The following is a 26,761-nucleotide window of genomic DNA, read 5'->3' as shown; positions in this document are numbered from 1 at the left end:
CTATACTATGAACTTGTTAATGACTATTTATCATATCAGGAGCAAACTCATATGACTGATCATCATGAAACGGAATACAGTCAGCCAGTAGTATTCATGGAAAAATTATTTCAGGGATATCAAATTCTGTGGATGCTTAAGTCCCAAACTGATAGCCATTGGCAAAGGGGTCACCTGCTTGCCTTGTGGGTCATCCACCAAAGGAAGAGAATCTAGGGTGGTCCTCTGGTCTCTAACAACCCTCAGCACACTTAAGGCTGCTGGAGTCCTTTCCTGAGAGTTCTTCCCTCTTGTGCTTCCCCCACATTTCTTCAGCTTCTTTGCACTTAACAGAGAAGCACCACAGAACAATTCCACCATGCTCCTCTTGCAAGGCCACCAGGTTGGGTGGGAGAGAAATGAGACCTCCACTTGCATTTTTTCAAAAACTGTTTTTATCCATGGTTGGTATAATCCCAGGATGTGGAGCCCACAGATACAGAGGGTCAGCTGTATACTGTAATCTTTAACTTCAGAGGAAGAAAGGGATAGCAAATATTTATTACTGCTTATAGCATCATTATCATCTGTTCCTTATTGATTGGCTATTTGTAGCTTAAGTAGAAAATTTCTACTGCATTCTGGACAGATACCTCAAAATGCGGCATTTAATATTAATCTAAATTTTCTTCCCTACTAATGCAATTTTACTAAGAAATTCATTTTGCAAATTGCAGATGTTCTCAATCTTATACAGATGTTTAATGGTATTTTAAATCACGAATATGTTAATTATTGTACAATTAAAACATTAATCAAAATTTTGGTTTCAAATGCAATAGATCCTGTGAAAATGACTGTCCTTTATTGAGAGCTGGTTCTGGAAGATTCGTTTTGTTTTATTTTAAATCTTGCCGTGTGACCAGTCCTGACACTCAAAACAGTTTGCAGCAATTAAATCAGTGACAGATCAAAGTTCACATCATTCAAAATGTTCAGTAAAATTTAAAAGAAATTAAAAGCATCCCCATTTAAAAAGTAAACAATATAAACAATATAGTACATCATTAAAAGCTCTTCTCCCATGTACAATCAATTCTCAGAGGCCTTCTGGGGAGGCAAGCTTCACATACCTCTAGAAGGGCAGCAAAAATGTGTCTCTCTGGCCCCTTACGAAGAAATTCCAGAGTCTGGGAACAAGAACACTATCTCCTATGTTCCAATCAAATTTACCTATGAGAGAAGTAGCCAGAAAGGAAGGGCCTTCTAAGATTCATAGAAATGTAGACCTGAATCATATACAACAGTGATGCCCATCCTTTGGTGCTCCAAGTGTTTTGGACTTCTGCTCCCAGAATTCTTGAGCATTGAACAATTCTGGGAGTTGGAATCCCAAACACCTAGAGGACCAAAGTCTGGACACCACTAATATAGGGCTTTATAGATCATAATCAGCATTTGGGATTGTGCCCAGAAAAAAAAAATCAGCAGCTGATGAAACTATTGCAGCAACTGTGTTGCATGGCAACTATTATTAAAATAGTCTGCAGCCTTTTATTATAGCTGCTTTCTGAGACCTAATCTCTACCCATCTTTTTAAAAAACACATTATTCTTGTTGTAGACCAGACAGTACCCTCAAAGATGCAGCAACTCTCCAGATAAATAATGGAAGCACACAACCTTCCCTCTTCTCTGGAGGAGCAGGATAGGTCCTTGAAGGATAACTCCCCTAACAGCAACTTTGTCTCCACAGGTGTTTAGCTTTTAATTGCCAATTGTGGCAATAGCTAGTGGAGTGAAAGACACTTACTGGCAGAAACTGTTGATTTGCGACTTGTAAGCCTGGATATTCAAGGAGGTACAATATAGCAAAATAGGCCTACAGGTAGAATTATTAGCCCAAGGAATAGCAGCATCTACAAAAGAACTTATCTTTCATTCCTTTATAGATTTTTCAGGGGAGATGACATGTGGCTTTACCTCATTGTTCTGTCTAAAGTTCCAAAAGAAATGGAAGAGATCATGATTAAGAATCCTAACCCAATAATGGAATGGATGAAGGAAAACAAGCTGAAAACTAACAGTGCCATGACAGAAATCCATAAGAGTACAAGGTTAGCAATTGTAGATAATGGTGTAAAACCAATTCCAGAACATGTTTAGCCTGGGAGTATATCTGGTCCCAAAAGAAGATGAGGCAGTAGCAAGAATGTTTTTCATTATTCAAGTTTGTTTCACCAGTTGTATTCTTATGTATAGGGAAGACCATGCCTCGCTTATCTGAACTTCCATCAAACTATGCAACTACTGTGTACTTTGTGCAGGGATATCTCCAAAAACATTTGGGAAGCTTCAACCGGGTGGATAAAATCTATCCACCCAGATGCTAAAAAAATACAAATTAACTGGGTGTCTATATGGTTTACGTCAAATTCAAAGGATTATATTAGGAATAGTCAAAGCCCACAAGCATTTGAGACCCACTTATATATAATGGGTTACCTTTACTATTTCATTCTGCCAACATGCTGAAATCTGTTTCAGATATCCTGCTCATGATTCCAGTATTTAAAGATCAGTTACACTGTTGGTCAGCACACTATTATAGCTCCTCAACTCTATCAACCCTCCCAATGAATGGCTCCACTATTTAACTACTGAAGAAGGTTTCATAAACATTTTAAAGCCACTTTTGATGAGTATACAAGAGGCACAACTTCTACAAAATAAAATCATCTTCCTTTCATCCAGTAAACCATTTACCGCTTTATTTTACTAGTTTCATAATGCATTTATTATTTATTTATTTATTTCATTTCATTTCTACCCCCCCCCCCCCCTTCTCCCACAAGGGACTCAGGGCGGCTTTACATAAGCATCATTGATGCTGTCAACATATGCATTCAATTAAAAACAGTAAAGCTTGATTGAAACATTATAAAAATCATCAAAAACGTCATGTAACATTCAACCTACACGCTGCTAAAACCAAGATCTAGCCAAACAAATCCAATGTCATAATGTCCTTTCCAAGCTGCCATTGTCCTCTGGTCAATGCCTCTAGTCGAATGCCTGGTCCCACAGCCAGGTCTTCAGTTGTCTCCTGAAGGACAGGAGGGAGGTGGCCAGCCTGAAGTCCTTAGGAAAGGAGTTCCATAGACGGGGGGAGACTGCTGAGAAGACCCTGTCTCTCTTCCCCACCAACCATGTTTGCAAGAGTGGCGGTATTGAGAGCAGGGTCTCTCCTGACGATCTTAAGCTGAGAGAAGATTCATAGCATGAGATACGTTCAGACAGGTAAACTGGGCCAGAACCGTTTAGGGCTTTAAAGGTTAAAAACAGCACTTTGAATTGTGCCCAGAAGCTAATCAGCAGCCAGTGAAGCTGGCGCAACAAAGGAGTGGTTCATAACACACAACTAGAAGTCATTCTCTCATTCCTGTCCATTAAAAAATATAAATTGGTTCCAATTTGCCATATGAAACAAGTCTACATTTCGTCCTTACATTATGGAGGATTCAACAAGTGCTAAATATACAGATTTATAGGTTCACAATCCAGAATTTGTGATTACTGAATGAACCAGCAGCTCAAGATTTTACTTCAAGGTTCACTGCTCTTGAAGACCTGATGAATCATGCAAAGGTTACCATTTTCTATAGAGGGCAGAGAATGATATAATGCTAAATGTCTATGTTTCTTTAACAGTTTGTTAATGCTTATGAAAAGCAATTTACTTTACAGTAAAACTCCTCCTACTCATTTCTTCGTATCTATTGCTGTCACGCTATCTCAAGAGTGCTAAGTCATGAAAATGTTTAGTTTACAACTTAAGCTGAAACTCTTTCCTATACAAATATTTGTTCACATGAATCACTCAACAAAACAAATTCTTAATCTCATATATACCAACTATCTTCTGTAATTGCTGACAATTTGAAAGAAGAAAAACAGCTACAGACGCTAACCTTAAAAGCAAGGAAAGATCAGAAAAAACTCAATTTTCCATCTGTGTTCATATCTCATACTTTACACATATAGCTAATATAAAGTTTGCTCTTTTCGCTGACATTTGAGTCTTTTTCCAACCTCTCCCTTCTTTCCCAGTATGACCAGGGAGTCGACAGTCTCTATTTTGTGATCATTATCTTTTGACTTTACTCAGTGCAAGGTGTCCTAAACCTAAACAAACCTCAAATAATTAGAACCACCAACTAGGATAAAACAAAAGAGGGAAAATGGTGGAAACAGGAGAAATAAAAAACAGGAAATGGCTAGGATGCACTAAATGCATCTACTCAACAGCAAATAGCCATACTTATAGAGTTTGAACAGTGACCACTTACCTAGCATGCGAATGTATAGTGCAGTTTGATCAGAACTGTCATAGGAAATTGCACCACGTCTCTGAAAATAAAAAATAAAATATTTTATTCTTACTTTAAATTATTCTTCAATTCTGTTATCTAAAACACTTTGACCATTATAAAAGCCTGTTACAACTAAGAATGCATTTTCTAAAGTCACTGCCTTTTAAAATATTTTCTTCATATGGGAATGCTTCAACAAGGAAATAAATTAATTATGTAGTTTTCCTCAATTTAGAAAAGCTTTTCACTTGTGATTTCTCAGCTCAAAGACAAACAACAAATTTCAAGATGGAACAGACAAATATGATTAAGGGTTGGGTTGTGTTAATGATGCGAGTCATTTCACGTGCATTTTCTCCCCTGTCCCAGACCTAACCAAGGTTAAAAGCTGTATCAGTATTTATCATCATCACAGGCTATCACTCACAGCTATGATTGCCTTCCAAGTGTAGGGTATAGGAGAAGGGTCCGTAGATGGCTGTAGAGATCTATTCTTGATCCGCATGTTCTTTATTAGTAAGGGCATCCATTTACAGATAGAAGATGGTCCCGACCAGGGACCATCTTCCTCTTGACATATCTCTCTCCCTAAGTATAAAGTTTAGGGCAGGACCAGGTAAATGACCGTGAGGGGCCATGTCCTTAGTTTGGGAACTCCTGCTTTAAGGGATTCTCAAGCCCATTCCTAACTCCCTAAGGTTTAGATTAACTTTTGTGTTTAGATTTTCAGTAACATGAATTCTTCAATAGATGCCTCAGACAAATGTAATCATTTATTGTGAAAGAAGGAAAAAAGACAGACATACTTGTATGTATTTTGGAAGAAACCTTGAAGTGGTTTATAGAAGACTGAAAATGAGTTTATTTATTCAAGGCTTAACTAATTCATTTCTATTCCACATATGTGTATTGCTAGTTTTGAATCAAACATCTCTGAAATATCCTGAACTGTACAAACCTCTCTGTGTTATTTCCATGTTAATTCTGCCCTGGTACCATTAAAAAAAATCAGTATTACATCTGCCTCTTTAAGTGAGATATGCTTGTACAGTATATGCACTAGGAGAGATGTGGTGGAAATCTATCACAAGCAAATTGTGAGGATGTTGGTGTCTACTTTATGCAACTGCTTCTTCACAGGGAGATCTGCTTATTCTCAAATTTGTGTGTCTTTTTCACCAAATATAATCATGGGAATTTCAATAATTTTTTGGAATAAGGTCAACGTGTTGTGGGATATTTTCTACTGATTTTTTTCCTATCTATCTGCTTCTGCTATTATATTTTTCTTCTGCCACTTTAACATTCTGCATACTGTTACAAATGATTTTTTTTTTGCTCTATTAGCTACTTTGAGCTAATTTTAAGAAAAAGTTAGTAATAAAATATAAATGTTCATTACTGGTAGGTAGATTCAATCAAGGAAGGAAGGACCATGAACTTGCAATATCAAAGCAAGGGAATTAATGATCATGGATGTTGGAGTTCTCTTATTTATAGGGCCATCATAAGTCAAAGTTGACTTGACAATAACAAACACTGCTAAGTTTAATTCTGACAATGGTTAAAATTTGTCAGCCACTTCAAACCATAGTTTGGTAATGTCTCTACAGATTTAGACTTTAACCAAGATTAAGACCAGAAGACAGAGGTAATTAATGTGCAATTATAGAGGGTTGCTTTGAAATTGTTGGTGTGAAAGTGCCCTATAAATAAAAATATCATAATCTTAACTGCAATTAGGTGAGAAGAGTTACATCTACAGTTCCCTAAGGAGCTATAAACACTGGAAATATAACCCTACTATATTCATAATCCCTACTATATTCATCAAGTGAAAGTATTAACTTGCATTTTAACTACAGAGAAATAGCTATTTGTCAATCAGCCTTCTTTATCATCTGTTCTCTAGGTAACCATTTTGAACATAAAGAGCCAGTGTATTTGCTTTAAATCTTTTTTCCCTGTGAGCAGATGCAAGAAGAAAAGAGGCAAAACAAGACTAAAGTTTGTGTATACATTTTAATTAATGACTTCTGTTAAAATATTTAAAGAGTTGTATTTGCAAACTATACAACTGTACATATTCAAGAGTCCTTTGTTGGCTCTGAAATCCTGATTTCCAAAAGTGTACATAAAAATATTTCAGTCAGCAATTTTGAAATCTAATAGACATACACACTCAAGAGATTAATATCATAAAGTATTGTCTAAAGAGGATCAGAACAGCAATTATCTATTATCATGTACCATAAGCAAAGAAGCAGTTACATTATAAAGAATAAAAACAAATACAATGTAATTAAAGACAATAGCTAACAATCAAATGATAAATAACATTGAGTAGTTAATTAGCAACATTTCCTGTAAGAAAACCTGAAAGGAAAAGCTGAGCCTTAATTTAAAAATAAAATTGTATTGATTGGCCCAATATTGTCACAACGATCTTCAAAAAAGTGATTATAAAAAAATATCTTCAAAGTAGAGTAGGTAAAGGTAGTCCCCTGACATTAAGTCCAGTCATGTCTGACTCTGGGGTGTGGTGCTCATCTCCATTCCTAAGCCGAAGAGCCAGCGTTGTCCGTAGACACCTCCAAGGTCATGTGGCTGGCATGAAAGCATGGAGCGCCAGTAGAGTAGAGTAGTCACCTTGAATTACTTTTAACCTTCTATTCTGGGAAGGTTGTCACCTTATACACTTGGGCCCCTTCCACACAGCTGAATAAAACCCAAATTTTCTGCTTTGAACCGAAATCTATGGCAGTGTGGACTCAGATAACCCAGTTCAAAGCAGATATTGTGGGATTTTCTGCTTTGATACTCTGGCTGTGTGGAATATAGCTGCGTGGAAGGGCCCTTTAATATACTCTACAAAAGAGGCACATGGTTGCTTAATTTATTCTGAAGTACTAGGAGCAGTTCAATCAAATGGAAGTATTGAAATGTGTTCCAAATGCTTTGCTGTATATCTCACATCCCAGCTACAACATCCCTTCCACACCTTGCACCATCTTTTTCTATTGCTTCCATCCCTGTGACCTATGTATCTGAGAGAAGTAGAGCTTCCTCCTTACTTTACAATTCATTGCATTCACTATATTATCAGTCCACTAAGATTTGTGTCTCAGATTGGTGAAATTCTGAACTACCTACTTCATAATCCATCAGAAGAAGCATCATTTCATTCTGTGTTGGGATAATTGATTGCTTCAATCTCTGAGTATAAATGATTCTCACTGCAGTTATCATATACAGTATTGTAATAATTGTCCAAATATTCTTTCTATGTGGTTGTCCAGCATTTCCAACAGATAAACTCTGGTCTCATCATGAATTTAACCTTGACAGTTTCTTCTAGCATTGTATGTATCTGAGTCCAAAACTTCTGGACTCTTCTGCAAGATCACCACGTATGACAAAACATCCCAAAATTATGCAACATTTTCCAACATTTTCAATATTTACTAGAACTGTATTTATACATTTTAGAAAGTCACCCTGGTGTCAAATGTCACTAGTACATTATCTAATATTAACAAATTTTTGTAAGTCAACTAGTTCCCTTCTAAAGAAATTTATCTTCTAAACAAAGCTTCACGAGGAGACCACCATAATGGCATCTTTGAATGAAATCTATTCTTACAGTTATTTTAAACTCATAGTAGTGATCTCCTCATGAAGTGATTATCAAAACTTTAACATGCTTTTATTTTGTCATACCAAAGAAAGACTATATCTCAAAGTTCAAACCAGCACTAAGCACTAAATAACACAGTGCAACTGCAGATTTGCTAGACCAATGCCAACCACTGACTGTTGGTTCCTGGTCAGTTTCCAGGAAAGAAACATGGAATTGCAGCCAATGGGCACAGAAGAAAAATAATAACTGCCAATGCTCCCCATAAGACAGACTGAAAAGCACTGTTCGTGATAACAGATACTATTTGAAGGATCTGCATAAGGAGGGGAGATGGGGAGAGAGAATGTTAAGAATTTCCATTAACTAACAGGTTCTTTTTATTTCAGAAAACCAGGAGCCTCAAGGAACCATTGTTTACTAGAGCAGCCTAAACAAAGCCAACTAATACAAACTGCTCTTAAAGCTCTGAGTGATTTTATACATATTCAAAACAGCACATTTTTGATACTGCACAGCATTCCTGGACAGTAGTGAACATCCTGCCAATACCATTCCTTGCCCTGTTGTTAGTCAACTCCTAAACTATTAAAATTGGGTGTCATTTCATTCATTCTCTACTATAAACAAACTACAGAGAAATCATTTGTTAGTGTATGTTTATTCAGAAAACTATTTCCTGACAGTTTAATATTCATGTAACTACAATGTTGGCAGGTTAAGGATACTCACCTCAGCATTGTTCCGGCCCAAGCTACCTATCCGACCGCATCTCTGCCTATGAACCCACCAGGACTTTGAGATCTTCCGGGGAGACCCTGCTCTCGATCCCGCCTGCTTCTCAAGCTCGGCTGGCGGGGACGAGAGATAGGGCCTTCTCGGTGGTGGCTCCTCGGCTGTGGAACGCCCTTCCTACGGACATTAGACTAGCACCATCTCTAATGGTATTCCGCAAAAAAGTGAAGACCTGGCTGTTTGAGCAGGCGTTCCAATAATTAGTGCAATGATTGGTTAATGAACACTGGAATGGAACAATGGATGACGAATCTGGAACATGTTTTTGAGGACGAGACGACAGTGAATGGGTATTGTAGTAACTGTTTATTAATTGTATAATGTGTTAGGTTGTTAACTGTTTCTATACTGTAGCACTGAATTTTTGCTGTTCGTATTTGTTGTGAACCACTGTGAGTCGCCTTCGGGCTGAGAACAGCGGTATATAAGTAAGGTAAATAAATAAATAAATAATTGTCCCATATTGGAATGGATTTGAACTATTGGAAAATCATTATTATTGCCAACCTCACTGTAATCTAAGAGGAACCATATATATTTTATAGTTTCATAGACCCAAAGCTTTAAGTAAGAAATCAATTGGATTTTGCAAGGCTTAATATGCATCTGCTCTCCTTGTTTCCAAAACATTGCCCAACTGTTCTCATTAAAAACACTATCTTTTACTAGTCGTTTGACAAGGCTAAGTATGAGAAAAACCAAATTTCTATTTAGAGTGCAAGCTATTTGTCAGTAGAACAGTACATGCTGTATAAACAAAAGTTTGTAGATTAATTTGCCATTTCTCCTATCGTTTCTCCTGATAAGGATGGAACAGACCACTATCTGAAATCCTTGAAAATGGCGATCAAACAATAACTGATACTAAGAGACCAATGGCACATTTGATGGAAAGCAGCTTTTGATATTCTTAGCATAGAAATAACTTTATTACTTCAATTCTAAAACACATTTTCCCTATACATTATTTTTCAATTGGTTTAATCTGGACTTCAAATGGAAATATTTTTTGCTCTAGCACATAACATAAGCTGAACGTTTACCACTTCAGAAAGAGATGCTGATCTGTCTTAAAAGGTTACTATTGTTTCAAATATATTCTGGAATTATGTTCTTAAACTCAAAAATTAATTTCCATATTTTTATATCACCAATTTTACTTTATAGTAAGAATTCTCTTAAACTACAATTGTATGTGCCCTCAGGTCATCTGTCAATTTATGACAACCCAATGAAATCTTCACAATTTTCATGGATAAGGAAAATGTTCACTTGTCTGCTGTCTGCAAGACTTAGATCCTAGAGGTCGAAAGGGTCATTCAAAGCAAGAGATAGCAAAGGGATATCAGTATTACAGATATACACTGTGTGAGATTTGCACAGCGGGATCCTGGAATACAAAGCTATTTAATTTTTTTGCATTTGTATTAAATAATTTTAAGTTGGACTATCATAATTTAATTCTATGACAGTGCCATATAATTGTACAGGTCACATGCTGTGCTTACACATTAACAGGAATTTTCTGCTAAACTGCTTTCTGGACAAATGCAAGGGAAATTTCAAAAGGCAACTAACATGTTTTAGAAATTCATGTTTGAAATCATATGGGAAAGAACAGACTCCTGCCAAGCACTGATCCCAATTCCATTAAAGATCTAGTTCATTAAGAAACAAATCTCTAATGAGAGAAATGATACACTAACCATTTTAATATTTCCCAGAAGTCTAATGTTCTGAGGTAGAAACTGTATTATGTCAGTACCTTACAAAAACATATTTTTAAAAATTAACAGCTTTAGTACATGAAATGAAACTTTACACTGAGGTTTGCACTTGGACTTCCAGTTGCTACATAAAAATGAGTTCAAAAATAAATTAAGAACCAACAAGATCTAGTTAACACAGTATTTTTTTTTGTGTGTGAAGAGGGACTTGTTTGGGGAGGTCTTATGAACACATCTGACAATTAAAAAATAGGCATAAAGAAAATAAGGTGGTCCTAACAAAAGTCTCCAAAGAGGATCCTGATGGGAAAGAAAACAAAAAATGAGGGGTTTTTTAAGAAAAGAAAAGAAAATCAATTTAACATGGATTTAGCCAAATCTTATTCCTACTATGTGTAGATGGCAAGTGAACTCTGTAGAACATTAAAAACTTAGCAATTATAATTGCATTTCATTTGTTGGAATACAGGTAACTGACACTGAACTAATTAATGCCACAAGCCTCATGTGCCCTAATCATCTGAAAATTTGTTTTTGAGCCGCTAATCCAATTGCCCGTCCCTGGAAACAGATTTTAAACAAATAAAACCTCTATACACTTAAACCCAGTATCCAAGGGAGATATTTTTCAAGACTCCTATGGGTCCCTGAAATAGTGGATAATAGTGAACCCTATATTTTGACTAAGCTTGAGTATATAAGAAAATTGAATTTGATTTCTGAGAAGCAGATATGTTTAGAGCATGGATAACTGAAACCGTGGTTATCAAATCTACAGATAAGGAAGCCAAATGTAACTGGAAAGGCAAACCATTGATGTGCAAAGCAATCTGGGTGACAAAAGAATTGTGCAATGGCTAAAATAATAATCTGTGTTTTTCTTCATTCAAAGAAATAAACACTAAAACCAGCTGGGGTTAGAATTGGTCTTCCAGAACAAAATAGCTTTGAACATAAGAGAAAACAATCAGTAACCATTTCAGACTTAATCAAGTAAAGACTTGGTTCATATTAATATGCTTTGATTAATTTTTTATTAAAAATACCATAACTAAAGCCAAGATACAAAATGAAAGGAATATGTATATGAAGTTCAACTTCACCATTCCTGCTGTATTAAAATATACTTTGAATGTATTACCATTCCTCAGCAATGCTTTTAAAGTGTATTTTAATACTGCAAACTCATGCTGATGGAGTGTACTTCTACAATATCCTTATAGCCCACAGGACACCTGTCTGTACTGGTAGCACTCTACTGAAAACAGCATTGTATTTGCCTGACTTATCCAAAATTAGTCCAAACATCAGTGAAGAGAGCAAAGTACACAAACTAGAAGAGCAGAAGACAACAGCCAATATAAATCAACCATATTCAATTCTCTAGTAATACAAAATCAAGTATTAAATTAATGACTGGTGGAGTATCTCTAATCCAAAATGCTTGGAACCACAAGTGATTTGAGTTTGGGTTTTTTTTCCCCCGGATTTTGGAATATAGCAACTATTATAGCATATATGTACATACCACAGAATCACACTTGAGATCTTAGAGAGACCCAAAATACCTCTGGGGGATGGAACTCAAGTTTAAGTGCAAAATTAATGTAATTTTGAAAGTAATTTTGTATCGTATTTTGTATATTTTTTTGTACAAAACAAAAGGTGGTAAATTTAACTATCAGAGACCAAAGGTGTCAATATCTCAGCCACCCATGTGAACAATTTTGGAGTACTTCAGATTACAGAATTCCAAATAAGGTGCTCAATATGAAAAATGTCTGTGTAATATTTAGAGAACACCTCATTATTTGCCTAGTACAAGATACTTTGGGGAGTTGTTCTGGAAATCCTAAGGAATAGAGGTATCACGGTCACAGTTACAGAGCCAAATGTCCTAGTCACCATTTTAGACAAAGTCAATCTCACAGTCTAGTTTAGACAAAATTCAACCACAGTCAAGAGGACAGGAGGAATATATCTGTTAGTTCTCCTGGACCTTTCGATGGCTTTCAATACCATTGACCATAGTATGCTCCTGGATCATCTTGCTGGGATGGGACTTGGTGGCACTGCCTTACAGTGCCATTCTCTCCTGGTGGAGTGTACTAAGAAGATGATATTATTTATTATTTATTATTAATGTCCAATTCTGGGCACCACAATTGAAGAGACATATTGACAAGCTGGAATGTGTCCAGAGGAGGGCGACTAAAATGATCAAGGGTTTAGAGAACAAGTCCTACGAGGAGCGGCTTAAAGAGCTGGACAGGTTTAGCTGGAAGAAGAGAAGGCTAAGAGGAGACATGATAGCCATGTACAAATATGTGAGAAGTCATAGGGAGGAGGGGGCAAGCTTGTTTTCTGCTGCCCTGGAGACTAGGATGTGGAACAATGGCTTCAAACTACAAAAAAGGAGATTCCATGTGAACATTAGGAAGAACTTCCTGACTGGGAGAGCCGTTCCGCAGTGGAACTCTCTGCCCTGGAGTGTGGTAGAGGCTCCTTTTCTGGAAGCTTTAAAGAGAGGCTGGATGGCCATCTGTTGGGGGTGCTGTGAATGCAATTTTCCTGCTTCTTGGCAGGGGGTTGGACTGGATAGCCCATGAGGTCTCTTCCAACTGTATGATTCAATGATTCTATTATTTAATATTATTTAAGAAATTTATAACCTGCCTTTCCCCACTTAAGGGCCCAAGGTGGCTTACAGCAGATAAAAACATGCATAATAAAAGTTAAAACATTTAAAACCAAATATTATTAGTTGCTGTCACAAGTCCTAAAACATACATTAAAGTCTAATAAAATATTAAAACTGAAGACAATTTGACCCCAAAAGATAGAAACAAATATCACTACCGGTAAGTTCAGAACGCTTCAGACAAGAAAAATCAAGGTGCTAGCAAAGCAGTTTTAACTGATCCAATATTATTATTTTTAAATTCAAAGAAAATTGTTTCCTTGGTGCATTTGTAATTGCCTAATGTAGTTGATCTAAGGTTGGAAAAACAGTGACTAGAAAAAAATCCCCCCTCTTTTTTCCTGCTTATATCATTTCACTTCTGCTTTGGCACAGCTGTGAGTGGGTTGAAATTTCCACTTCTTTTAAACAATGGATGGTGCATGACACCATCTGGGATCTGTGTGCAACTCAAGTAATACCAGATTAGATTATAAACCATCCCTATGATGCACATTCTTAAATTTTCATTCTCTTCACGTAGGAATGGTTGCTAAAATGATGTTGCTGCACTGAATGCAAAATAACATTCAGAAGGTTTACTAGAACTTAAATGATACACTCTTCTGTTCTGAGTAGCACTCTAGACAACTAAAAAGAATTCTGAAAGTAACAGTTTACCTTCAACCCAACTGCTAATAGAGTGCTTCTGATTATCTGAATAACCAAACAAATTCTTAAGCAGAAAACAAATCCTAAGCAGAAAACATTGTCACAGGCACATTGCCTGTGACAATTGAGATGATTTGAAGACATTCTGATTACCAAATATTGAAGGCTACGTCTTCCATAAATATATATAATGCCCTTTTTAAAGGCATTAACTGTATCATGTAGCTCCACAGTTTAACTACATGATGGACAAAGTACTTTTTAAATCTGTTCTGAATCTCCCACAATTTATCTTCAGCAAATGACCTTCAGTTAAGATATTAAAAAATAGGATATAAAGCTTCTCGTTTGCTACTTTTTCCACACCATGAATATTTCAATACACACTTTTATCATTACTCATATTTTTTCCTCCTAAGCCAAACAGAAAATACTATAACTTTTCTCTGCAGACCAGGTGTTCCATCATTTGATTATTATGATTGTCCTTTTTCAGTTCCAGTGCCCTTTTCTAGTTTTAGGTATGGTGACTCAAGTGTATAAAGGTAGTATAAAATATATACATACTGCCATTTTAATGGATCTATTAAAACTTCCTTAAGATTAATATACAAAGCTTGTTACCCTGATTTAGGGTATCGAAGTATTAGCTTATCAACAGGCTGGAGTAGAACAACTGCCAGTTCAAAGTTCCATGGAACAAGAACTTACCTAACAGTTAGGTGTCATCAAGGCCTAGAACAATGCTATTCAACATTGTGATCCATGGACCATTATGAATCACAAAATATTTGCCACTGGTTCCTGACAAATTTGTAGGAAAGAAACACCTGTAGTCCATTGATATAAATGCAGCATTGCTCCCCAGAACACTTGAAAATATTTACTGATCGCACACATGAAAAAGCTTGAGATACATTGGCCTAGAATACTATTCCCATTTCACAATGTGATTACAACGAGCTTCTATAAAATATAGCTATCAACATTAATGCTGTGGAAAACATCACATCATTCCTTTATTTTTAGTAGTTAGCCACAGAGTTACAGTTCTACTTAACACATTCTATTAAGAGAACAATTAACAGCAACATCAAGGTTTTGTTACTATATTTTTCCTGTGTCTTTATGAGTTGCTCTGGGTTTTCTTTTCTTTTTTGTTTAAAGTCAAAGTGCCATGTAAGTAATTTTAGACGGAGTTAGATCATATTGTGCATAAAGGCTAAAGTATGTAAGACTTAAAATTTCAAAAGACTAATTATGCAATAAGAGAGTCAGATGCCCTCAAAGAAAATACAAGCTTTGATGAGAGAGGGATTTTGAGTAGAAAATAGAGGGCCTGTGTTCAGTCCATCTTTTCTACAAACCTGATTCCACCTGTAAGGAGGAGACGAGGGAATGGTTTACCCCAGCGGTTCTCAACCTGGGGGATCACGACCCCCAGAGGAGTCGAGTGGCAATTTCGCAGGGGTCGTGGCACTGCCACATTCAGCCCTGCCTCCTTTGCCTCACCAGAATGGCTGCCGGGAAACTTCTGGCAGCCAAATAGCCAGCCAGCACCCTCAATGTTTCTCCTCTTTCCCCATCTTTCCACCTCCAGGTCGGGCTCCTCCTCCTCCTCTGGTAGTGAGGTGCTTGGAGGAAGAGGCATGTGCGTGCATGGCAGGAAAAGCCCCTCCCCTTTTTTTTCTTTTTCCCTTTCTTTTTCTTTCTCGCCATTTCCTCCCTCTCCTGAATGAAAAAATAAAAATAAAGAGAAAGGAGGGAAGAAAGAAAAGGGATATAAAAGGAGAGAGAAAAGAGGGAGAAAGAGAGAAGGGAGAAAGAAAGAAGGGGAAGAGGAGAGAAAGAAAAAGAAAAGAAATGGATAGAATGAGAGGCGCTTTTCAAGGCAGGCCTTGCTTGCCCAGCACTGGCCCCTTCTTTTTTCTGCCATGGCAGTGGGCCACCTTCCCACTTCTTTGGCAGGTGGACACGCAGGAAAGGTCGCGTAAAAGATGTTTGTTAATTAAAAGTGCCTTTCACGCTACCCCAGTCTGTACACCCACCCGCCAAACAGGCAAGAAGGTTCCCCATAGCCGCGGCAGAAAAAAGAAGGGGCCAGTGTGGATGAGCAAGGTCCGCCTTGAAAAGCACTTCCTGCCTGCCCTGCGCCAGGCCCAGCAAGGGTGAGGGCTACAAGGCTCCCTTCTCCCGGCACCCAGGCTAGGGAAGGTGAGGTCCAGTGAGCGGCCTATCCTTTGCCTGGCTGAGTGGGGGTGGACCTTGATGCCTCCAGCCCAGTTGGGCCCAGTGTTGTGCCGGCGGGTGGGTGCCTCCAATAGTGGCCTCTCACTTGACACCAGCTCTTTCCCTTGTATGCTGGGTTCAGTTCTCTTTGGGTGAACTACAACTCCCATGTGCAAAAGTCAATCACCCCCAAACCCCACCTATATTCACAGTTGTCCACGTTGGTTCTGTGTGCCCAGTTTGGTTCAGATCCACCGTCATTTGGGTTCACAGTGCTAGCCAGATGTAGGTGAACTTCTATTATTATTATTATTATTATTATTATTATTATTATTATTATTAAGGAGAGTCTTAATGACCATCTGATAGGAGTACTGTGATTGTGCTTTTCCTTATGGCAGAAGGAGGTTGGCCTGGATGGTCCTTGGAGGTCTCTTGCAACTCTAGGATCCTATTACTGTGAATTCTTCCCACCCCCTCCCTTTATTTTCTCTTGGTCATGGAGGTTCTGTGTGCCAAGTTTGCCCCAGACCTGTCTGTCATTCATGGGGGTCTTAGTGGTCTGCGGAAGTCAGAGCTGAATCAGTTGAAGGTACTGCAAATCCCATCATCCGTTGTTCATATTCCCCCAAACATTTTTGTGATTAATCACTATGCTTTAAGTATGTTTAATTTATAACAATGAAAATACATCCTGCATATCAGATATTTACATTACGATTCATAACAGGAGCAAAATTACAGTTATGAAATATCAATAAAAATAATTTTATGGTCAGAGGTCACCACAACATGAGGAACTGTATTAAGGGGTTGTGACATTAAAAAGGTTGAAAACCACTGGTTTACCCCAAGGCTGCATTCTTGCACGGACCTTATTTAACATCTTTACTAACCATCAGCCACAGCCAGCACTCACAAACAGCTTTATTTATGCTGATAACCTTGGCCTAACAACACAAACAAAAGACTCCAAACAATTGAAAACCAACTTACTAATGCAGTGAAAGATCTCTCCTGCTACTGCAAAGATAATCACTTGAAGCCTAACCTTGCCAAGACACAAGTGTGTGCTTTCCACCTATGTAACTGTGAAGCCAACAGGAAATTGAAAGTTACCTAGGAAGGCCAAGAGCTTGAACATTATTTCTATCTTTAATATCTTAGTGTCACCCCTTAGATTGAACACTAACATTTAGGAAGCACTGCATGAACACCAAACACAAAATTGCTGCACACAATAACATCCTGCAGAAACTTACTGGCAGCGCATGGGGTGCAGACCCAAAATTAATAAGAAGATCAGCGCTGGCCTTGTCTTACTCAACTGCCTAGTATGCCTGCCTTGATTGGTACAAGTCTGCCCACATGAAGCAGGTGAACATAGCATCGAGCAAAACATGCAAAATCATCATAGGATGTCTCAAACTTACACCTGTTGATAAGTTCTACAAGCTAACTGGTGTTGCCCTCCCAATGTGCAATGGGAAGTTGCTGCTAACTGTGAGAGAAATACGATTTAAGATCAAGGGAAAGCTTCATGAGAATCACCACTCCTCTTAGCGTTCCGCAGCAACAGTAAGAGCACTTGATTTTCTGAATAAACCAAGAAATCCCAGTTGGATGGCTCCCCCATGGGGGTCTGCTTCCAGGGGCAAACCAAGAATGGGCCACTTGGAAGTCCCTGAACAGACTCAGAAGTGGAATGGGCAGATCAAAAGACAACCTGGCAAAATGGCACTACCTAAAATAATCTTCCACCTTGTGCGACTATGGAGCAGAACAGACAACTCCACATCTATATGCTTGTCCGTAATATCCTGCCTCATGTACAGAGGAAGAATTGGTTGAGGCTACAGACAATGGGCCACTGTTGCCCATTTTTGGTCAAAAGATATTTAGCAACTTGTGCTCCTTCTATTTTTATCAGTTTTATACGAATTTATGCAATGCTTTTGATACAAAATAAATAAATAAAGTTTTTAAAACATTCATCTACAAATCTAATATTTCCACTGCTAGGAGACAGATTCAAAGAATAAAAATTGCATGCAGCTGGAACAGGAGCTAAGTATTTTTTCATACTGTTTCCCAGCTCAATCCACTCCTTGAAACAAGACTTCAATTTTTTTTTTAAATCGCAGGATTGTACAATGCTAACTTGCAAGGTATGGTTAGTCCTTCCTGACCACCATGAAAGTCATCACTGAATATAATCTTTGTTTTAGCAAGATGCCTTAAGCATATCACAAAATACAGCAAAGTTCTTTAAGTTGTTAAAAGTCTGAGTCAACAATTCTGAGATGTAGCCTTTCCTCACTTTCAAAATAAATATTCCATAACCAACATACCATATATTTTCCAGATTAACTATTACCCATTAGACTCAAAAAAAGAAAAAAGAGGACCCCCCTCTTTATTTGTAAGGATTGAGTACCTCTCTATGTAAAAAAAAGTATATTCAAATCCTATGTTTAACCCCAAGAAAATATCCCATTATTTGTCATACAATTGACAGAATACTCAAGGGGGAAAGGGGGGCACTATTTCTCACTACTCCAGCAAAGGATCACCACCTTGTCGTGGTGCTGGAGCTTGAGGACCTCAATGATGTCATGAGCAAAACCGTGAAGGGCCACCCAAGACGGGATGGTCGTGGCAGAGAGGTCAGACCAAGCACGATCCCTGGGGAAGGCAATGGCAAACCACCTCAGTATTCTTGCCAATAAAACTAAAGGGACCAGCACAACCAGAGATATGTCAGTATGCCATTGAAAGATGGGACTCCCAGGTCGGAAGATGGTCAAAATGCTACTGGGGAGGAGCAGAGGATAAGTTCAACTAGCCCCAGATGTGATGACACAGCTAGCTCAAAGCCGAAAGGAAGGCTAGCGGCCGACGGTGCTGGAGGTGAATGACAAATCTGATGCTCTAAAGATCAATGCACCATAGGAACCTGGAATGTAAGATATATGAGCCAGGGCAAACTGGATGTTGTTATTGGTGAGATCTCAAGACTAAAGATAGACATTCTGGGGGTCAGCAAACTGAAATGGACTGGAATGGGCCACTTCACATGAGATGACCATCAAATCTACTATTGCAGACAAGAGGAACACCGAAGAAATGGAGTAGCCTTCATAATTAATAAGAAAGTCGCTAAAGCAGTGCTTGGATACAATCCAAAAATGACAGAATGATCTCAATTTGAGTGCAAGGAAAGCCTTTTAACATTACAGTGATCCAAATATACGCCCCAATCACAGCTGATGAAGAAGCAGAAGTAGATCAGTTCTATGAGGATCTGCAGCACATACTGGATAATACACCAAAAAGAGACATTACTTTCATTACAGGAGACTGGAATGCCAAGGTGGGAAGTCAAATGACAACTGGGATCACAGGCAAGTATGGTCTGGGACAACAAAATGAAGCTGGGCGCAGGCTGATAGAATTTTGCCAGGAAAACTCACTGTGTATAATGAACACTTTCTTCCAACAACTTAAAGGATGGCTTTATACATGGACTGCACCAGATGGTCAACACCGAAATCAGATTGACTACATTCTTTGCAGCCAAAGGTGGCAAACATCCATCCAAGCAGTGAAAACGACATCTGCGGCTGACTGTAGTTCAGGGAAAACACACAGACCAGTTAGATATATATCACTAACATTCCTAGCGAATATGCAGTGGAAGTGAAGAACAGATTTAAAGGACTAGATTTAGTAAATAGAATCTTAGGAGAACTATGGACAGAAGTCCGTGACATTGTTCAGGAGGCGGCAACAAAGTACGTTCCAAAGAAAAAGAAAACCAAGAAGGCAAAATGGTTGTCTGCTGAGACACTGGAAGTAGCCCAAGAAAGGAGGAAAGAAAAAGGAAACAGTGATGGGGGATATATGCCCAATTAAATGCACAATTCCAGAAGTTAGATAAGGAACTATTTTTAAACAAGCAATGCACGGAAGTGGAAGAAGACAACAGAATAGGAAGGACAAGAGACCTCTTCCAGAAAATTAGAAACATTGGAGGTAAATTTAAGACAAACATTGGCATGATATGAAACAAAGATGGCAGGGACCTAACGGAAGCTGAAGAGATCAAGAGAAGGTGGCAAGACTATACAGAAGATCTGTATAGGGAGGATAATAATATTGAGGATAGTTTTGACGGTGTGGTGAGTGAATTAGAACCAGACATCCTGAGGAGTGAGGTTGAATGGGCCTTAAGAAGCATTGCTAACAACAAGGCAGCAGGAGACGACAGGATCCCAGCTGAATTGTTTAAAATCTTGAAAGATGATGCTGTCAAGGTGATGCATGCCATATGCCAGCAAATATGGAAAACACAAAAATGGCAATCAGACTGGAAACAATCAACTTATATCCCATACCAAAAAAGGGAACTGCTAAAGACTGCTCAAACTTTCAACCAGGACAGGAACACAAGGCCAGTAAGGTAATCCTCAAGATTCTGCAAGGAAGACTCCAGCAATACATGGAAAGAGAGTTGCCAGATGTACAAGCTGGGTTTAGAAAAGGCAGGGAGTTTCAGAAAAACATTTATTTCTGTTTTATTGACTACTAGCTGTCCCCTGCCATGCGTTGCTGTGGCCCAGTCTGTTGATCTGGAAAATAAAGTAATGAGAAAGTGTTGGTTTCTAATATACTGTATGTAATTTATTTATGCTTGTGGGTAAAGAATATTTCTTGCTGTTTCTTTGTCAGTGCTGATGTGGAGAGTGTCTGGTTTGCCCACCCTGGAATATGCAACATATCATTGTCCTTCTTTAGGGGTCCCTTTCAAATCTCAGATAATATATCTCTCTGTGTGTGAATCATATCTATCTATCTATCTATCTATCTATCTATCTCTATGGCTGGATGGCTCTTTGTCAGGAGGACTTTGATTACTTTTCTTGCCCCGGTGAAGGGAGTTGGATTGGAGGGCCTTAAGTATTTTCTGTTGGTCATGGGGGTTCTGTGTGGGAAGTTTGCCCCAATTCTGTCGTTTGTGGGGTTCAGAATGCTCTTTGATTGTAGGTGAACTGTGAACCCCAGTGACAACAACTCCCAAATGTCAAGGTTTATTTCCCCCAAACTCCATCTGTGCTCATATTTGGGCGCATTGAGTGCTTGTGCCAAGTTTGGTCCAGATCCATAATTGTTTTGAGTCCACAGTGCTCTCTGGATGTAGGTGAACTACAACTCCCAAACTCAAGGTCAATGCCCACCAAACCCTTCCAGTATTTTCTGTAGGTCATGGGAGACCTGTATGCCAAGTTTGATTCAATTCCATTGTTGATGGAGTTCAGAACGCTCTTTGATTGTAGGTGAACTATAAATCACAGCAACTACAACTCCCAAATGACAAAATCATAATTTTTGAGTGATGGTCACTCCTTGTGTTGTGAGACATTTTGTTGCCAAATTTGGTGTGATTTCGTTCATTGGTTCTTTTGTTTTTAAGGTACTCATTACGCACAGAGCATCTATATAAATAAAAATGTAATGTTTGTTTTAACAACCTTAGATATGCAGATTTGATGGCCAAAAGCGCAGAGGAGCTGAGGAGCGTTCTAATCAAGGTGAAAGAAGAAAGCGCAAAGGCTGGGTTGCAGTTATCAAAAAAAACCAAGATTATGGCAACAAGAATGATTGATAACTGGGAAGTAGAGGGAGAAAACATGGAGGCAGTGACAGACTTTGTATTTCTAGGTACAAAGATTACTGCAGATGCAGACTGCAGCTAGGAAATCAGAAGACACTTACTTCTTTGGAGGAGAGCAATGTCCAATCTCGATAAAATAATGAAGAGTAGAGACATAACACTTGCAACAAAGATCCGCAGAGTTAAAGCAATGGTATTCCCCATAGTCACCTACGGATGTGAGAGCTGGACCTTAGGTAAGGCTGAGCGAAGGAAGATAGATACTTTTGAACTGTGGTGTTGGAGGAAAGTTCTGAGAGTGCCTTGGACCACCAGAAGATCCAACAATTCCATACTTCAGGAAATAAAGCCCAACTGCTCACTGGAGGGAAGGATAGTAGAGGCAAAGATGAAGTACTTTGGCTACATCATGAGAAGAAAGGAAAGCTTAGAGAAGACAATTATGCTGGGGAAAATGGAAGGAAAAAGGAAGAGGGGCTGACCAAGGGCAAGATGGATGGATAGCATCCTTGAAGTGACTGGATTGACCTTGAAGGAGCTGGGGGTGGTGACAGCCGACAGGGAGCTCTGGTGTGGACGGGTCCATGAGGTCACAAAGAGTCGGAAATGACTGAACAACAAAGTTTCTCGCTGAGCAGATGCCTTAAAATTCAACAATGTGTTACCATTTGCAAGAAAATCTCAGTAGGCTTTATCAGGGCAACAACAGATGGGCAAAACTCAATCCTAAAAAACATTTGAAAAAATGAGCATCAAAAATGGTAACAAAATCTATTTTGCCACATTCCACCGCCTACAAACATGTATTATGGTTAAATTGGTTGCTGTTATCATTCATATTGGAATCCTTTAATGAAAGCTGGAACACATGAAATTTATTTTCAATATATAATAGAATGTAAATTTACATCACAGTCAGAGAATAGTTGGCATAAGAAAAAGTATAAAAGGGGATACATAGAATTTGCTTGGTTCTAAATACTGTATCTTTCAACTAGGCACTTAAACAAACCCAAGAAAGGCTACTCATAGTTATGCATAAGCTTTAATGCTCCCACTAAAGTGTTTATAAAATACTTCACACTGGCAATATTATCTAGCTCCTGTGTAATTGTCATAACTACTATGGGGAAAAATATTGAGGTTTCATTAACTAGTAAAAAAAACTAGTAGGAGGTGTATCGGCAATAAGCAGCAGAGCCCTCCTTCTTCCTGCATTCTTTTTAAAGAAGACCTTGAGAAGCACATTTCTACAAATAGAGGAACATCTTGGCAACCATCACTACAGACTGTCCTGGTTTTGCATAAAGAAATGTGTTGACGAAAGCAAGGCAGCCAAGCCCCTGGGAAGGCATACCTTGGACAGGTTGAGTATCCTTTATCCAAAATGTTTTTGATTTTTTTTCTTTTGGTTTTGGAATATCTGTATTTGCATATAGATACATAATAATACAGTGCAGATGGGATCCAGATCTGAGCAAGAAATTCATGTATATTTCATATATACCTTATTCATATAGCTTCAGGGCAATTTTATACATGGTATTATAACAATGATCCGCATGAATAAACTTTGTGTACACCAAACCTCCAGAAAGATAAGTTGTCAATAACAGCCACTCATCTGGAAGATTTTGGAGGATTTGGGAGTTATGATTAAGGTGCCTCAATGTTCTGGAAGGATTTCTTTCAAGAAATATGAAATATTAGTAGCCAACAAGTACTAGGTCTGGAACAAATTGAAAATATATTTCTGTTTTGAATACCCAGTTATTAGCTGCCAGACAATTAATAGCACAACAACTGAAACCTGGAAATACATTGAACATCACCTCATGGTAAGCAAGAACATGGGGACTTAGCTGTTTCAAAATTGTCAAGGAACTGAATGATCAATCAGACACAAATAACTGGGTTGCTGTGTGTTTTCCAAGCTGTATAGCCATGTTCCAGAAGCATTATCTCCTGACGTTTCACCCACATCTATGGCAGGCATACCCAGAAGTTGTGAGGTCTATTGGAAACCAGGCAAGTGGGGTTTATATATCTGTGGAATGTCCAGGGTGGGAGATAGAACTCTTGACTGCTTCACCCGTCCACAAAGATGTTGCCCAGGGAATGCCCAGATGTGTCAAGATCCTGCGGGGAGGCTTCTCTCATGTCCCCCTGGCCATACAGAAGATTGAGCGACTTGGAAGCCACTGAACAGACAGTTTGGGAGAAATTAGACCTTGTCCTTTGGGAGTTATAGTTGCTGGGATTTATAGTTCACCTACAATCAAAGAGCATTCTGAACCCCACCAATGATGGAATTGAACCAAACGTAGCTCACAGGACTCCCATGACCAACATGGGCATCGATGGGCATTGACCTTGAGTTTGGGAGTTGTAGTTCACCAACATCCTGAGAGCTGTGGACTCAAACAATGAAGGATCCAGTCCAAACTTGGCATGAATATTCTATATGCCCAAATATGCACACAGATGGAGTTTGGCGGAAAATAGACCTTGACATTTGGGAGTTGTAGTTACTGAGATTTATAATTCACCTACAATCAAAGAGCATTCTGAACTTCACCAATGGTGGAATTGAACCAAACATGACACACAGGACTCCCATGACCAACAGAAAACACTAGATGGGTTTGGTGGGAATTGACCTTGAGTTTGGGAGTTGTAGTTCACCTACATCCAAAGAGCACTGTGGACTCAAACAATTATGGATCCAGACCAAACTTGGCATGGATATTGCCCAAATAGGAACATAGGTGGATTTTAGGGGGAAAATAGACCATGATATTTGGGAGTTGTAGTTACTGGGATTTATAATTCACCTACAATCAAAGAACATTCTGAACCCCACTGATGACAGAATCGGGGCAAACGTCCCACACAGAACCCCATGACCAATAGAAAATACTTAAGGTCATCAAATCCAATTCCCTTCACCAGGGCAAGAAAATGTAATCAAAGCCCTCCTGACAAAGAGCCATCCAGCCATAGATATAGATATATATGATTCTCTCACACACCGATATAGTATCAGAGATTTGAAAGGGACCCCTAAAGAAGGACAATTAGATGTTGCATGTTCCAGAATAGGCAAACCATACAATCTCCACATCAACACTGACAAAGAAACAGCACAAAATATTGCTTACCCACAAGCATAACAAAATTACATATATTAGAAACCAACAAGTTATCATTATTTTATTTTCCAGATCACCAGACTGGGCCACAGCAACGTGTGGCAGGGGACGGCTACTATATATACATGGGTAATATACCACAGATTACTATATAATATTACATGGGTAATATACCACAGATTACTATGGACTATGCCGCTCTGAGCAAGAGTGAAGGGGGGGGGCAGGGGATGGTTCCATCTTGTCTCCTGCATATGTCATCAGCTGGGGAACCCTCCCCCCAGCACCAACTGCCACTCTGGGCCAGAGTGAAGAGAGAGGGAGCCAGGGGACAGTTCCACCTTGTCTCATGCATATGTCATGCAAAAGCTCTCCTGTCCACCACCAAGGCCTGGGGTTCCAGGCTCAGCGATTAATCCAGGAGGACTTCCAATCTGCAAACCTGTGTCTTCAGAGGGAGTGTAACTCTGTCCAGCACAAGCTGTAACCCAGGGGTCCCCAAACTACGGCCCGCGGGCCGTATGCGGCCCGCCAAGGGCATTTATCCGGCCCGCGTGGCCACGCCGCGTGGCCACGCCCACCCGGCGCCACTCCGCTAATTGCGGGAACCCTCTGCTCCGGCCGCTCTGCTCTCTGCGGCCACAGGGCGCCTCCCACTCCACTCCTAGCCGCGCTAGGAGTGGAAGCCAGGGGAAGGCAGGCTCGGCCCGGGGAAGGGACAGGCAGCGCTGCACCGAAGCCGCGCCGCCTGCCCCTTCCCTCGCCTTCCTGAAGCCAGGGGAAGGCAGGCTCGGCCCGGGGAAGGGACAGGCGGCGCTGCTCCGAACCCGCGCCACCCGCCTTCCCCTGGCTTCAGGAAGCCAGGGGAAGACAGGCTTGGCCTGGGGAAGGGACAGGCGGCGCTGCTCCAAAGCCGCGCCGCCTGCCTCTTCCCCCCGCCTTCCCCAAGCTTCAGGAAGCCAGGGGAAGACAGGCTCGGCCTGGGGAAGGGACAGGCGGCGCTGCTCCATAGCCGCGCCGCCTGCCACTTCCCCCCGCCTTCCCCTGGCTTCCTGAAGGCTCGGCCCGGCTTGGCCCGGGGAAGGGACAGGCAGCGCTGCTCCAAAGCTGCGCCGCCTGACCCTTCCCCCCCCCGCCTTCCCCTGGCTTCAGGAAGCCAAGAGAAGGCAGGCTCGGCCGGGGAAGGGACAGGCAGCGCTGCCCCGAAACCGCGCCGCCTGACCCTTCCCCCGCCTTCCCCAAGCTTCAGGAAGCCAAGAGAAGGCAGGCTCGGCTCGAGGGTGGGACAGGCGGCGCTGCCCCGAAGCTGCGCCGCCTGCCCCTTCCCTTGCCTTCCCCCGCTTTCCCCTTACCTACCTCGCGCAGCCCCTTGTGAGAGCCAGACGCTCGCACTAACCATCCCCTGCCATGCGTTGCTGTGGCCCACATGGCTGTTCTGTGTGGGATGTTTGCCCAATTCTATCGTTGGTGGGGTTCAGAATGCTCTGTGATTGTAAGTGAACTATAAATCCCAGCATCTACAACTCCCAAATGTCAAGATTCTATTTTCCCCAAACTCCATCAGTGTTCACATTTTGACATATTGAGTATTCTTTGGTCCAAATCCATCATTGTTTGAGTCCACAGTGATCTTTGGATGTAGGTGAACTACAACTCCAAAACCAAAGGACACTGCTCACCAAACCCTTCTAGTATTTTCTGTTGGTCATGGGAGAACTGTGTGCCAAATTTGGTTCAATTCCATCCTTGGTGGGGTTCAGAATGCTCTTTGATTGTAGGTGAAATATAAATCTCCGCAACTACAACTCCCAAATGACAAAATCATTTTTTTGAGTAAAGGACAT

General features: G+C 39.9%; 1 protein-coding gene across 2 annotated transcripts in view; it reads right to left on the bottom strand.

Moving 5' to 3' along the window:
* The window catches only part of PDE7A (phosphodiesterase 7A), a 63,820-nt gene that overhangs the window by 34,363 nt on the left and 2,696 nt on the right, over positions 1-26,761 (bottom strand). For both annotated transcript variants that reach the window (XM_060775398.2, XM_060775399.2), the window contains exon 2: positions 4,328-4,388. In XM_060775398.2, coding sequence (XP_060631381.2) covers positions 4,328-4,388 — 61 coding nt within the window. The remainder of the gene's footprint in view (positions 1-4,327; positions 4,389-26,761) is intronic.

This window comes from Anolis sagrei, chromosome 4, assembly GCF_037176765.1.
Source record: "Anolis sagrei isolate rAnoSag1 chromosome 4, rAnoSag1.mat, whole genome shotgun sequence".
Lineage (NCBI taxonomy): Eukaryota > Metazoa > Chordata > Lepidosauria > Squamata > Dactyloidae > Anolis > Anolis sagrei.
Note: the sequence above shows the minus strand (reverse complement) of the source record. Positions and strands in the feature narration are given on the sequence as shown.